The sequence below is a fragment of the Canis aureus genome, chromosome 29, assembly GCF_053574225.1.
Source record: "Canis aureus isolate CA01 chromosome 29, VMU_Caureus_v.1.0, whole genome shotgun sequence".
In the NCBI taxonomy this organism is placed as follows: domain Eukaryota; kingdom Metazoa; phylum Chordata; class Mammalia; order Carnivora; family Canidae; genus Canis; species Canis aureus.
The window spans coordinates 31846381-31860692 of NC_135639.1; the positions used below are offsets into that span (position 1 = coordinate 31846381).

The 14312-nt window shown below is 39.5% G+C and overlaps 1 protein-coding gene and 1 long non-coding RNA gene across 43 annotated transcripts in view; one reads left to right on the plus strand and one right to left on the minus strand.

The window, feature by feature from the left end:
• The first annotated feature begins 55 nt into the window (after positions 1–55).
• On the plus strand, positions 56–936 carry LOC144301357 (uncharacterized). The gene is made up of 2 exons (XR_013368185.1): positions 56–464; positions 559–936. It is a non-coding gene; the product is annotated as an uncharacterized LOC144301357 (long non-coding RNA).
• Positions 937–8578: 7642 nt separating this feature from the next.
• CC2D2B (coiled-coil and C2 domain containing 2B) overlaps positions 8579–14312 on the minus strand; it is a 110433-nt gene continuing 104699 nt past the window's right edge. For 38 of the 42 annotated variants that reach the window (XM_077878195.1, XM_077878222.1, XM_077878194.1 and 35 more), the window contains 2 exons: positions 13271–13448; positions 8579–10996 (listed from right to left, as the gene is read on the minus strand). In XM_077878195.1, coding sequence (XP_077734321.1) covers positions 10808–10996; positions 13271–13448 — 367 coding nt within the window. In that variant the 3' untranslated portion in view covers positions 8579–10807. Of the gene's footprint in view, positions 10997–13270; positions 13449–14189; positions 14310–14312 lie in introns of those variants that run through there. The other 4 variants (XM_077878216.1, XM_077878213.1, XR_013368164.1 and 1 more) reach the window with 3 other exon arrangements.

The following is a 14312-nucleotide window of genomic DNA, read 5'->3' on the forward strand; positions in this document are numbered from 1 at the left end:
TCCAATCGGCGGCCGGGCCGGGCCCAGGTGCGGCGGCGGCGGCGGCGGCGGCGGCGGCGGCTCGGCGGCCCCGGCCCGGCCCCGCAGGACCCCGCAGGACCCCGCAGGACCCCGCAGGACCCCGCAGGACCCGGTGCCCCGCGGCCCCCGACGGCTCGGCCGCTCCGCACGCGGGAGCCGGCCCGAGGAGGGCGCCGCAGAAGATCCGACGTGGATGGTCATTCCAGGGACCAATCTGCTCCTGCCGCTCACCTGCTGAGAACCCTGGCTGGCCCCGATGCCCGCGGAGGAAAGTTCTGAAGCCGCAGCTTGGCCCTTAAACCCTTTACAGTGTGGATTCAGTCTCTGCTTTATCTCGCATCCCGACAGCCGCCTCTACATCCTAGGAGCTGCTCCCTGGGATTATTATTCCCTCCATAAATGCTTGAGCCGTTAGCGAAGCTCCTAAAAGCTTTGCTTTCTCGGTAAATTTGCTGTCTCTGAATTCCACCTCAAAACCTATTCCTACTTCTAGAAACGTAATTTTTCATTACCCGCTACTTATTTCCTTTGCTTTAGAGATAACCAAGGGCTTTGAAGAGACTTGAGATTACCTTTAGCAACCTCGTTTGTGAAATCCAAAGTGGATGCAATTAGCCATCTGTGGTCTTAAATTAGGAAACTACAAAACTATGGGAACACTACATCATCAAGTAAGATGACCTGGAATACGATTCGCAGAAACCTCATCGCTTGTATTTTAACCTCTCGGTGGAATATCACAACAGAAGTGTATGGTCAACCCAGGACACTGATGCTCACTTTTCTGAGAATGTAGATCAACCTCTTTTATTAACAAATGAATCATGGAAACTTCCTCCTTTTCCTTAGAATTCTTTGTCCCCCAAAGAGGCATGATAAAGAGCTACTATAAAGTGATGAATGTATATTACATAAGTTAGTCTTATTTATCACAATCACATCTTGGTATATTTGAAGAACAGCTGCAGATGTGTGAGGAGGCAATGCTTATGACCAGGAGAGCAGGGCTACAGGAACTAATGGCAAGAGAAGGAAAAGTCAGAAGCAGAGGTCGGCAGAACCCAGCCTAGCCCAGCACTGTCAGGGAGAGGCTTCTCACACCTATCTCAGTTGCAGGGTTTCCTTGGAGAGGAGATGAACACATCAGGCTAAAAGCTCCATGCCATTTATGATGATCTTTAAATAGTACCTACCTCCTCAGGTTCTAACTCATGTGCACTAAGCAACTTTATGACAATAATTTGGCATCCCAATAACTTAAATGTGCAGGGTCTAGTTAAGAACCCTTTCAGAAAAATAGGTCACAGACTATAATCATCAGTGTAATGAGTAGGTTGTCCCTCATGGTTTACTTTAAGGATATTCACTGGAAGATATTTGTTCACAAACAGTTCTCAGATTTTCTGGATTTTCCTCCTATGGTGAAAGGACCTTAATGTTCATTCATTTTATAGATTTGTGTGCATATATACACACATGTATGTGTATGTATTGCATATATATTATATACACACAAATTTGCCCTAGTGTGTCTTAGATTATAAATCCCTAAAGTGTAAAACTCGGGCTTATTATGATTTCCTCATTAATTCCTTTGAGGCAAGCTGGACACAATTAGGTACTTACTTAATTACTAAATGATGTCTGGTTTCATAGTTTATATTCTAATGGGGAGAGAGAAATACAATAAGTGAGCAACAAGTCACATGGTGACAAGTGCTGTAAAGAAAAACAGAAATAGAGAATAGAGTGACAATGAGCAGACAGTTTGATGATAAGGTGAGGTGTGCAAAGGCCTGAGGGAAGTGAAGGAGCATGCAGATAGCTGATGGCTGAGTGTTCCAGGCAGAGGGAACAGCAAATTCAAAGGCCCTAAGGAGAAGGCATATTTGAAATGAATATGGAAGTCAGTGTCTGCCTGGAATGAAGAGTTAGGAAACACTTGGAAGTCTTGGAAGCAGCAACCAGCAAAGACATGAAAGGATAGAAGTTAAAAAAAAAAAAAAAAAGAACTACACAATGAGCAGAGTAAGGAAACTTGCAAGGGGTCCATTGTGCCTGCTGCATAAGGCACAAAATGGATTGGCAAAAGATGAGGGTTAGGACCAGATTCTCTGCAAAGCTTTTAAAACTCAAACTTTAGGCAGTGAAAAGCAACTGATGATAAGTTGAGGATTTTTTTTTTTCTTAATGAATGCATGCAAAAGGTAAAACAGTCAAACAGAAAAGTGTACACAGTGACTAGCAAATCTCCTCTCTTCCTTAATCTCAGTTCTTCCTCCAGGCAGCATTAATACCATTTTCTTTTGTACCCTTCCAGGAATATCCAGGTACTTATAACCATGCATATACATAATACATGCCCCATTTTGTGCACAAATAATCACACTTTACACTCTGTTGTGTACCTAGCTTTAGCATACAATATATTCTGATGAACATTCAATAACAGAACATCCAGGATTCCTTTCAATGGCTACATTGTATTCTACTGGATGCAAAGGACTGGGCCAGAAGCCCTGACTCTGGTTCTGGATCTTGATTTATTGCTTCCAAGTAGAGTGCTGGTATTTTATCTCCTCTGAGACTCAGGTTGCTATCTATAAAGTAAACTAGATGATGGCTCAGATTGCTTCTGACTTTAACTAATTTTAGGTTCTTTGCTCTTGCCACACACATGACAAAGTCTTCTGTAGGGAAAGAGACCCAACACTCACAATAAAAGTCTGGTCATTACCCAGTTTTAAAGGTTTTAAATTTCAAGTGTATCCTGGCAATTCATGTATATACACCCATTAAGAAGTCAAATGTTTCTAAAAGGCATATAATGGAAAGTAGCCATTCCTTATTCTAATCCCTCCCTACTCCCAAATCCCATTCCAAAAGGTAACCACTTTGATCTCTTTTAGCTATTTCTCATGGTGTTTGCTATCATCTTTCAAGCTGTCATGTTTATGATTTCAATTTGTCATTTTTAGATATATTTACATGTTGTCTTGGAAAATGAAGATTTAGATGCTATACATTACCTTTCACACACACATTTCCTCCTTCCTCCATCTCCCCAATATATAATTTTATTTAAAGATTTTATTTGCCAGAGAGAGAGAAAGAGAGAGCACAAGCAGGGGGAAGTGGCAGGCAGAGGGAGAGAGAGAAGCAGGCTCTGCACCAAGCAGGGACTCTGATGTGGGACTCAATCCCAGGATTCTGGGATCATGACCTGAGCCAAAGGAAGATGCCCAACCAACTGAGCCACCCAGACACCTCTCCCCAGTATATAAGTTTAACACATTTTGTTACATCCACTTTCAGTTGTTTTCATTGTAATGACTACACAAATATTGTTCACTGTTGAGCCACATGGTGTCCTATAATAAGGTTTCCCTTTTTGTTTTTCTGGATTTTTTTTCTTAGCTTTTTCAAGCCTGAATCGTAAATTTTCTATATCCTCCAATAGCTCTGTAAAATGTTTCCATTCAGCTTTCAAAACAGTCAACCTTCAGATAATTTATTAGTTTCATCTTTCTGCTCTTGATTTATCCTTCTGGAACCATCTACTCTGATGCTCCAGATCCAATATTGGGGGGGTTCTCTCAAGAGTTCTCTCTGCCTACCTATGCTGGATTAGATTCCTCTTCCCAGAATCTCATGTCTTTCTTTTCCTTGGTTTACATAGCCCAGTAGCTTACTGAGAAAGGGTACCTGAGGGCCAATCTTTGAGACCTAGTATGTCTGAAAATATCCTTAATCTCCCTTCATTCTTGATTCTTTGCCTAGATATGAAACTCTAACGTGGAAACCACTTCCCTGCATAATTTTGAATTTATGCTCTAATTAGTGCCTTCTAGCCCTCTCATTTTCTGCTAAGGGGATAGGAAGATGGTGTTAAGACTGGCTGATAATGTTTTAGAGGCTACATGGAAAAGCAGCCTAGAAGACCGTCCTCACCAGACAGTAAACAGACTTTCACATGATTTCTCTGTTCTCAGTAGCACCCTTGTTTCTTTCCCCACAGTCCAACCTCTTTAGAATATAAGCTTTCAGACTTCTAGTGTTGGTAAGTAGAGTTGCCTGGCTACAAAGGCTGAGGAGGGAGATCTTATTATAGCTTAGTCATTCCTTTTAAAGACTTTTAAATCTGAATTCCAGGGGATCCCTGGGTGGCTCAGCGGTTTGGCGCCTGCCTTTGGTCCAGGGTGTGATCCTGGAGTCCTGGAATCAAGTCCCGCGTTGGGCTCCTAGCATGGAGCCTGCTTCTCCTTCTGCCTGTGTCTCTGCCTCTCTCTCTCTCTCTCTCTCTCTCTCTCTCATGAATGAATAAATAAAATTTTTTAAAAAATAAATCTGAATTCCTTACCATGACTGATGTGATCTGATCTTTGTCTACCTCTCCAACTTTATGTGCCTCTACTGTGCCTTCCCTGTGTTAAGTTTCTTTCTGGACTCAAGGCCTTTGTGATTGCAGTTTTCTCTGCCTGATACACTTTTGCTATAGGTTGGCACTACTGGCTTCCTCTCATCTGTGGAAGCTACAGATGCCTACCCAATAAGCCACCCTCCCCTTCTTCCTTACCAACAGAACACTGATTTTACTGGGACAGCAAAATCTCATTTACAATCCTCCTATTTTTAATTCACTTCATCTCCATACCACTCCCTCCATCTTTAAAGTGTCACAGATCCTAGGACAGTTGGGTGGCTCAGTTAAGTGACTGACTGCAGCTCCAGTCAGGGTCCTAGGATCAAGCCCATGTTGGGCTCCCTGCTCAGTGGGGAGTCTGCTTCTCCCTCTGCCCCTCTCCTTGCTTGTGCTGTCTCTCAAATAAATAAATAAATAAATAAATAAATAAATAAATAAATAAATAAATATTTTTTTAAAGTATCGGAATTTTCTGATGTTCACTTTGAAAAGTCCCAACATCCCTAAATTTATAGGCACTTTATTTTCAGCTTTCTCTGGTCTGGAAAGTTGGTTATTATGAGTCTATCTAGTTTCTAAGCTTTTATTTTATTTACTCTTGTGGTCCACTTGAGAGGGAGTAGAATAAATTCTGTGTTCAATCTGCTATCTTTAACTTGAAATTGAATTATTTCCAGTAAAAGTCTTACATTTCGTTCTTTATTTTGATATTTCAAAAGTATATTTCATAACTACAGCTCTGTTGGTTCTACCTCCAAAATATATCTTGAATTGGTTTACTATTCTATTAGGTTTCCCAAGACTGCCATAACAAATTACTGGAAACTGAGTGGCTTAAAACAACAGAAATTCATTCTCTCACTGTTCTGGAAGCTAGAAGTCTGAAATAAAGTTGTCAGCAGGCTCCTCTGAAAGCCCTAGGAAAGAATCCTTCCTTGCCTCTTCCTAGATTGTGGTGGTACCTGGCAATCCTTGGTGTTCCCCAGCTTGTAACTATATCATTCCAATCTCTACCTTCCTCTTTATGGGTCCTAGTAATCATTGGATTTAGGGCCCATCCTAAATCAGGATGACCTCATCTTAACATATCTTTATGTATATATATATGTATATATATATACATATATATATATACATAAAGGATAAGATATATATATATATATACACACACACACACATAAAGGATAAAGAAATCTATATGGTGACAGTAGACTATGAAAAGTTAAGTATGTTTAGTACAATCCTAGAGAATTCTTTAAAAATATACAATAAAGATATAGCAAAAAGATATGTAAATTAAGATGAAATACTAAGAAATGTTCAAATAATCTAATAAAGTAGCAAAGAAAAAACAGTGGGGGGAAAAAAACAGGAAAAATGGAATACAAATAATAAAATGGTAGACCTAAGTCCAAACATAATGACATTAAGTGTAAATGGTCTAAATATGCCAATTAAAAAAAGAGATTGTCAGAGGTTTTTGTAAAAAAATAACCCAACTATATGCTATCTATAAAAAATTCACTTCAACTATAATTATAGATACGTTAAAAATGAAAAAATGAAAAAATATGTATATGCCAAGTAAACTCGAATCCAAGGAAAGCTGAATAGCTATATAAACATCAGACAAAATAGACTTTAGAGCAAAGAAAATTACTAGGGATAAAGAGGGACGTTGCACAATGATAAAAGAGTTAAATAACCAAGAAGAAATAAATTCTAAATGTATGTGCATTTAACAGAGCTTCAAAATACATGAAGCAAAACCTGACAGAACTCAAAGAAACAATGGACAAAGCCATAATTACAGTTGGCAACTTCACTTCTCTCAGTAACTGACTAGTAGACAGAAAAACAGCAAGGATATAGAAAAACTAAAAAACACTTTTATCAACTACATCAAAAGATATTCAATAAGAGAATAATATAACCCTAATACATTCACAACAAAGGCTACCACATACTACACAACTCCAGGGGTCCTTGCACATAAATAATGAATTGTGTGATGCATAAATTGCTTAAGTGTATGTAGCAGTTCTGCCCACACTTTAGAATACTATGGATCCTTTAAGAAATAGGAATTAAAATTTTTTTTAAGATTATTTATTTATTTATTAATGACAGAGAGAGAGAGAGAGAGAGAGGGAGGCAGAGACATAGGCAGAGGGAGAATCAGGCTCTCTGTGTGGAGCCCAATGTGGGACTTGATCCCAGGATCCCCGGGATCACAGCCTGAGTTGAAGACAGACGCTCAGCCACTGGGCCACCCAGATGTCCCAAGAAATAGGAATTAGTTCACTGGGAGGTATTTCTACTATTTTTGAAGGAGAAAAGCAACATACAGAAAAGCATACATAATATGGTCCCATTTTATAAAACAAACAAATATATATATATACACAAATATATATATATACACACATACATGTATATATATGTGTATATTTGAAAATGATAGTAAGTGGAAGGATCATACTTGGTTAGTGGATAGGCGAGTGAAGTGAATAAGATGGATGGAGGAGAGAGAACGGTGGGATAGGTACCCAAGCAAAAAAGAAAAAGAAAAGAGAAAAAATAAGTCACACTTTAAAAACATGATATTTATGCAATTACATAAAATAATAAGTATCTGTAGAAGTAATTTTTAAAGTAGTCTTAAATTTGAAAAAGAAAAATATCTTACTCCAACACCTTTTGGAGATTTGCTCTTGTACATGAAATAAAATCTGAATTCCTTACCATGACGGATGTGATCTGATCTTTGCCTCTCCAACTTTATGTGCCTCTACTGTGCCTTCCCTGTGTAAGTTTCTTTCTGGACTCAAGGTCTTTGTGATTGCAGTTTTCTCTGCCTGATATGCTTTTGCTATAGGTTGGCACTATTGGCTTCCTCTCATCTGTGGAAGCCACATATGCCTACCCAATAAGCCACCCTCCCCTTCTTCCTTACAATAGAACACTGATTTTACTGGGACAGCAAAATCTCATTTACAGTACTTGACCTCCAAGCTTCCCCTGTAGCTAGGGTGATAATTCTGGTCGATGGGATATAAGTGAAAGTTACTAGGGATGGCCTCCTGGGAAGCTTTTTAAAAGAGTTACACCAGCTGCGTCCTTGACCTCCGCCTTCTCTTTCTGCATTTTCTTACCATGGAAACGGATGTGAAGCTAAAACAAAGGTTCTTTAGGTTTGGTCCCCAGACCAGCAGTCCCAGTATCACCTGGGAACTTGTTGTGAATGCAAATTGCTGGGCTCTACCCCAAATCTTCTGAATCAGCAACTCTGAGGGCTGAGGGTTAAGGCTCAGCAATCTGTGTCAACTGCTGTTCAGGTGAGGCTTAAGCATGCTGAAGTTTGAAAGCTATGGAGCTAATGGACAGAAGCCTCCGTAGAGATACCAAGAAGATGAAGGCTAGTACACCTATGACATCACAGATCAACTATATCAGACTTAGACTGCTTCCTCTAGACTTGGCAGTTATGTGGAAAAAGTAATTTCTATTTGGTTAAAGCTACCGTGATTAGGTATCTAATCCTAATGCTGTTCCATGCAACTGAATTGTTGTTCCATGCAACTGAATAAAATTCCAGTTGATAAGTCATTTTCCAAATCTTGGCTCTAACACTGTCTCTTTAGAGAGGACTTAACTACTCTGCTTATTCCCTCCAACCCCACCAATGTCCTTCCCTATTGTGCCATCCTGTTTATTTACTTTATAGCACTCAGTACACACTGATATTATCTCACTTACTTTTTTTTTTTTTCTTATGGTGCATTTCCCCTGAAGAATATAAGCTTCAGAGGGGAGACCTTTGTCTTTTTGCTGCTGTACTCTAGCACATACTGAAGTGTCTGATACATAATGGATGCCCCATTTATATTTGTGGGATGATTTAAAGAACTTTAAAATTAGATGTTACATTTAAAATCATGTATTTTTAAGAACTACCCTATGATTCAGCAGTTGCACTACTGGGTATTTACCCAAAGAATACAAAAATACTAATTCAAAGGGATACATGCACCTCTATGTCTATAGCAGCATTATTTACAATAGCCAAGATATGGAAGCAGCCCAAATGTCCACTGACTGATGAATGGATAAAGAAGATGTGGTAGATAGATATATTACATACTGGAATATTTATTATTCAGCCACAAAAAGGAATGAAATCTTGCCATTTGTAACAATATAGATGGAGCTAGAGAGTATAATGCCAAGTGAAATAAGTAGAGAAAGACAAATACCATATGATTTCATTCATTTTTTTTTTAAGGAAAAAAACAAAAATAACAAAAAGGAGGGAGGGAGAATGAGAGAGTGAGAAAGTGAGAGAGCGAGAGAGAAGCCAAGAAACAGACTCTTAACTATAGAGAACAAACTTACAGTTACCAGAGGGAAGGTAAGTGGGAGGATGGGTTAAATAGGTGACAGGAATTAAAGAGGGCACTTCTCATGATGAGTACAGGGTGATGGATGGAACCACTGAATCACTCTATTATATACCTGAAACTAACAATATAACACTGTATGTTAACTGGAATTAAAAACTTAAAAATAAAATCATGTATCTTTAAAGTAGACAAATGAAAAAAAAATGATTACAGACAATTTCAAAAATTTTAAGGGAAAAATTTTCGTTGAGAAATCCAGACACCTGTAAGAAAAAGAAAGGGATATGATACAGAAGGGTCCTCTATGCTTGCCTATGAACACTTTCTACCTTACTCTCAAGTGGCCTATCAATTTGAAAACCATAAACAACTGGCAAAATAGGTAAATGTTGAAGGTGTCACAGAAATAAATTGCATGAGTTCAGTATTTTTTTGGTAACCTTGTTTTTCCATTGACGTTTTATGCTACCCCAATCATTGCGGGAGACTTGTTAATAACAAAACTTCCTTTAGCATTTAAACACAAACATTCAAATAAGAACAAGAATTCTAATCAATTTTTGTATGCATGCCAGAGAAACACACACAATTAGGTTTTATCCTTGGAGAGAAAGCACTCTCTTCACCTACATTACTACGATTTTATTTCACTCTTCTAGTAATCTCAAGTTGGGTCCAAGACTAACATCATTGCAAATAAATGAGATCTTCTCTGGTAGCCCATGCAGGCACATTGCAGGACAGAATTCAGACTGAGGATTCCCCGGGGATAAACCTGGGATCTCTGCTTGTGAAAGTGACCCAAGAGGCTCCAGCACACCTGCACTGTGATAGGTGAATTTTCTTTCTCCTGTTTTTACCTCATATAAAAGTGCTCTCATCAACCTTTGGAAATCTGTATCCTTTGGTTTTTCAAAAATAAGTTGTTCTGTGCCATTTAAGTAAAGTGTATAAATATCTTTTTCAATGAAGCGTACAACACTTAAATAAAAGGAAAGGGCAGCGCTTCTGACTCAACATCCCTATCCACTCTCTCTTGAGGCTCCTAGGATCTAGATAGGCCTCTTTGGAGCAACCACTGGGATAGGAAAGCTGCAGAAAAGTGCTAGAGGCAGATTGCTCACAAAAGGAAAAAGAAGTCTGGAGATTTGATAAGACCATTTTCTCTCTTTCTCATAGAATCAGCAAAGTGTATCAGACAGAGTTTCTTAGGAGGCCCTTCCAAATACTTGGAGCTGAAAGAACTTCAGGTCAGTAGCAACCCAAGTGAAAACTTTTAGGAAGCCCCCAGAAACTGGCCTCAGCCCTCAGCCAAACCTGGAAGATTTTCCTTTTACTCTACAAGAGTGCAATAATCTTTTATCTTATAAGAGGCAATGACCTCAAGTTTGTACTTAAATAACTTCTACCTGGAATGGCATCAGAACCAGCATCAAATGGGCCATGCTCACTTTGGTAATGAAAACATTCTGTAAGGCTGGGGGCTCACTCTTAATAGGTCATTAGAATTATCTGGAGATCTTGTTTACCATAATGTGGGTTCTGGAGCTCCACTCCCAGAAGTTGGATTTAGTAGGTCTTAGGGGGATGTTAGAATCTGCATTTTCAACAAGGCTCCCCAGGTGATTTGATGGAGGTGGTATGAAGCCTACAATTTGAGTAATCCTGGCTTCAAAGGGAGGGGCCAGAATTGCTTCTTTCCCATAATAAAGACCTACTGTAGAGAGTGAACCAAGGCTACTAGACTACCCAAAGCATTCTCCTTGAAGAGGTCCCTGATGGGGAGATCATCTATACTCATTCTCAAAGGTTCAGAGAGTGAGTCTCCATGGTGCCCAACTCTATAAAAGAACCAAAACTTGGGTTCATACTTGGCTGGACTTACGGATAAGTAGCAAAATCCTAGGGTACCAGAAAAGTCTTGAGCACTTTTTTTTTTTTCCTTTTCCCTTCTTCCTTTTTACTGATATCGAGCTAAGGAAGCCAAATAGACCCACACAGATAATATGTTGTTTGGGTATGGGTGAATGTATACAGCTAGAGCAAATTCTGTCTGGGGAAATTCAGAAGAATGAATTCCAGTTTGATACACAGCATCAATAATTGACTCTACATCAGTGTATGGCATCTGGATAGGAAATCCTGTGACCTAGAAAAAAGACAGAATAACGTGTAAACCCATGATACAATTATGTAGGTAATCAAGAATCACTGTATACAAAAATATTACAGAAGCCTCAGAAAATGGTAGCCAAAAAATAATAAGTTATTTTTATAGGTGCTTATGATGTTCTAGGAACAGTACTAAATGCTTCACACACACATTTAATTCTCAAACAACCTTATGAAGTAAGTTCTACTATAATCCCCACTTTCCAGAGAGAGAGAAGAACAGAGCCAGAACTGATAACAGAGCATGCACCCTCCATATTCCACATACTTGCACCCTTTCTAGAATAGCAAACTGACAATGAAAAAAATTACTTGGTCCTAAAATGAGGTATCTAAATGAGCATTATGGAAGAATTCATTTCACATTGATTTGGTTCATATTTCTTAAGTGACAACCATATGACAGGATTAAAGGATTATGGCACATGGTTGTATGTAACATTATCTATTTAATAATACACAATCATAAACCTCTTTCAAGCCTTAGACTACTTATTTCAGGGTGCTTTTCTTTTCTTTTTTTTTTAAGATTTTATTTGACACAGAGAGCGAGCGAGCACAAAGGGGGAAGGATCAGAAGGAGAGGGAGAAGCAAGCTCCCCGCTGAGCAGGGAGCCTATTGTGGGGCTCCATCCCAAGACCCTGGGATCATGACCTGAGCAGAAGGTAGACACTTAACTGACTGAGCCACCCAGGTGCCCCTGGAAGGCTTTTCTTGATCCTTAAATCTGTTCGTGTGTTCTTTCCATGTGGTTGCAATAGGATGCTATCCTTCCCTAACTTATTTAATGAAATATATTGCAATTACATGCTTTATGGTCTGTCTCATTACCCTATAGTCTCTATGAATTCACAAGATTATATCTGTCTTGTTTATGGTCATAACCCCAGTGCCTAACACAGTGCCTGGCACATAGAATACAAATAACATTTGCTAAATACTTGTTAAGTGCTAGGTGCTGTGGCAAATGTCAGCTCATTTAATCCTCACCATAACCACAAACCGGATAATGATTTTTATTCCTGTTTATCTTGCCCAATGGGTGGAAAGTAGAGAGAAGTTAGGTAACTTGATCAAAGCTAGCAAGTGGTTGAACCAGAGTTTGAATCCAAGCCACATGATTCAGCTCAGGTTTATGATTGTGTGTTATTATTTTAAAAAATATTTTATTTATTTATTCATGAGAGACACACAGAGAGGCAGAGACATAGGCAGAGGGAGAAGCAGGCTCCCTATGGTGAGCCCAGTGTGAGAATGGATCCCAGGACTCTGAGATCACGACCTGAGCCAAATGCAAGAAGCTCAACCACTGAGCCACCCAGATGTCCCTGATTATGTGTTATTAAACATAATTTTACAAAGAAACTCCAAGTTTTAAACCTTGGCTTATATTGCTTTGCTTATCTGTTTACCCCTAATTCTATTTTTTTAATGCAAAAAAACCAACTTCCTCCCTCTTCATGAATAAATAGCACTTGCAGATCCTTCCCTGACAGTCTAAGTACTCAACACCAACAGATTCCTTCCTTTCTTCTCTCAAAGGGTTTCCCTAGGAGATATCCCCTAGTGTTTGGGATGATAGAGGGGGAAAGAAACTCACTCTTGGGAGACTGGGGCTTTCAAAACCTCATTGGACCAGTTCTTAGGGAAGAGTCAGTGAGAGAATGCTCAGAATTGGGGGTAGGTAGGGGAAAAAAAAGAGGAGAGGACCCTAGCAATATACCAAATGCCCACCATGTTTGGTTATGAACTTGTTGAGTTTGAGATGCCTTTTAACCATCCGGGATGATGTTAAATGCATTGGTAAATATATAAGAGAGGAGAGAAGTCCAGGCTGGGTACATATATTTGGATATTATAAAAGATATTAATGCTTGCCTGGAGTCCTCTGGCTCAGAACCAGTGAGAGGGAATCTGTTCTATTACTACCACCGAGGGATCATCTTTCAATTTCTTAGTTGCAGGTGATTTCCTTTTGGTCATCTCTTTCCAAAGGTTGTGGTTTATGTAATATACCACAATCATCAATATGACTGATTCCAAGAAAATGTCATACATTGTGGTCATGGTAATAGTTGTTTGGTATACTTGAAATTTCTTATTCTATAAATAAATGTATTTTAATGCCATATCATCTATTATCTAGGATCAAGATAAAAAGCACTTGAGGGATATTTGAGGTTACTATTCCCAAGTAATGAACAACGTAGATAAAACAAATGCCATTAATGCACTAAATCATATACACACCCAATAAAGTTGTAGCAGTCTTTCAAATTCACTCTCTTCTTCAGATGATACAAAGCTTCCAGTGCCAAGTTCTAGTGTAGGAAGAATTTTTCGCAAAATATAAGTACATTGTCGATTCCAACGTGTCGGCTGTTTAGGTCGCCATTCCATCATTTTACGTTTCAGAGTCCTTTCAATCCTAACGTAACAATGCAAAGATTAGTTTATGACAAATTACAACCCGTTTCATAAATGTGATAAGAGTTTTGTCACTTTACTCAAGTATGAGAATTACATTGTTTTTGCTTTAGGATGAGCCAGACCTCTATGGCTAAGGATATCTGCCGTCGTTCATATTACTTAACTTGGGGAGAAGCAAGCTCTTGCTTGGCTTGGGAAAGCAAGAAGCTTCCTGGGGTAGCCAAGAATGAGATCTCAAGGGCAGAGCTCTTTTCCAGGTACCTGTGTGTAGGCAGCTGCCTACCTGTCTGATCACTGGACTGACATCCCCATTCTCCAGGACCCTCCCCTGTCATAAAACATGGTGTTTCCAAGAAACTGCATTTACAAAAGTTTAGATATCTGGTCTGGCTGATTCAGCAGGCAGAGTTGGAAGGAAACAAGGCACGGACTGATAAGTATGATGATCAGGTTACCTTACTAGAATGTACCCTCCGCAAGGGCAAGGATTTGTGCCTGTGTATTCAGCCCCTAGAATAATACCTGCTGGTCGACTATTCCAGGGACAGGGCAGGTTTGTTGATGGGGCCCACTTGGGAAGCCTCATCTCTGCACAGAATCCGTGTGTGCTTTAAAAACAAAAGCCACTGGCAGTCTCCTCATGGCTGAGTCTGTAGCGTCACTGAGCAGTTTGGAGTTTGCAGCCTCAGTAGGGGCTAAGCATCAAGATCGCCTGTCAGGCTTTAGCAACGTATTTTACCTCCGGATGTCGATTAAGCAGGTCTGGTCTGGGACCCTGGCATCTGTATTTTTAAACAGTTCCAGAAGTGATTCTGATAAAAACCAGAAGTTGGCAATCGTTTCTCAACTGCATTTCTTCCTT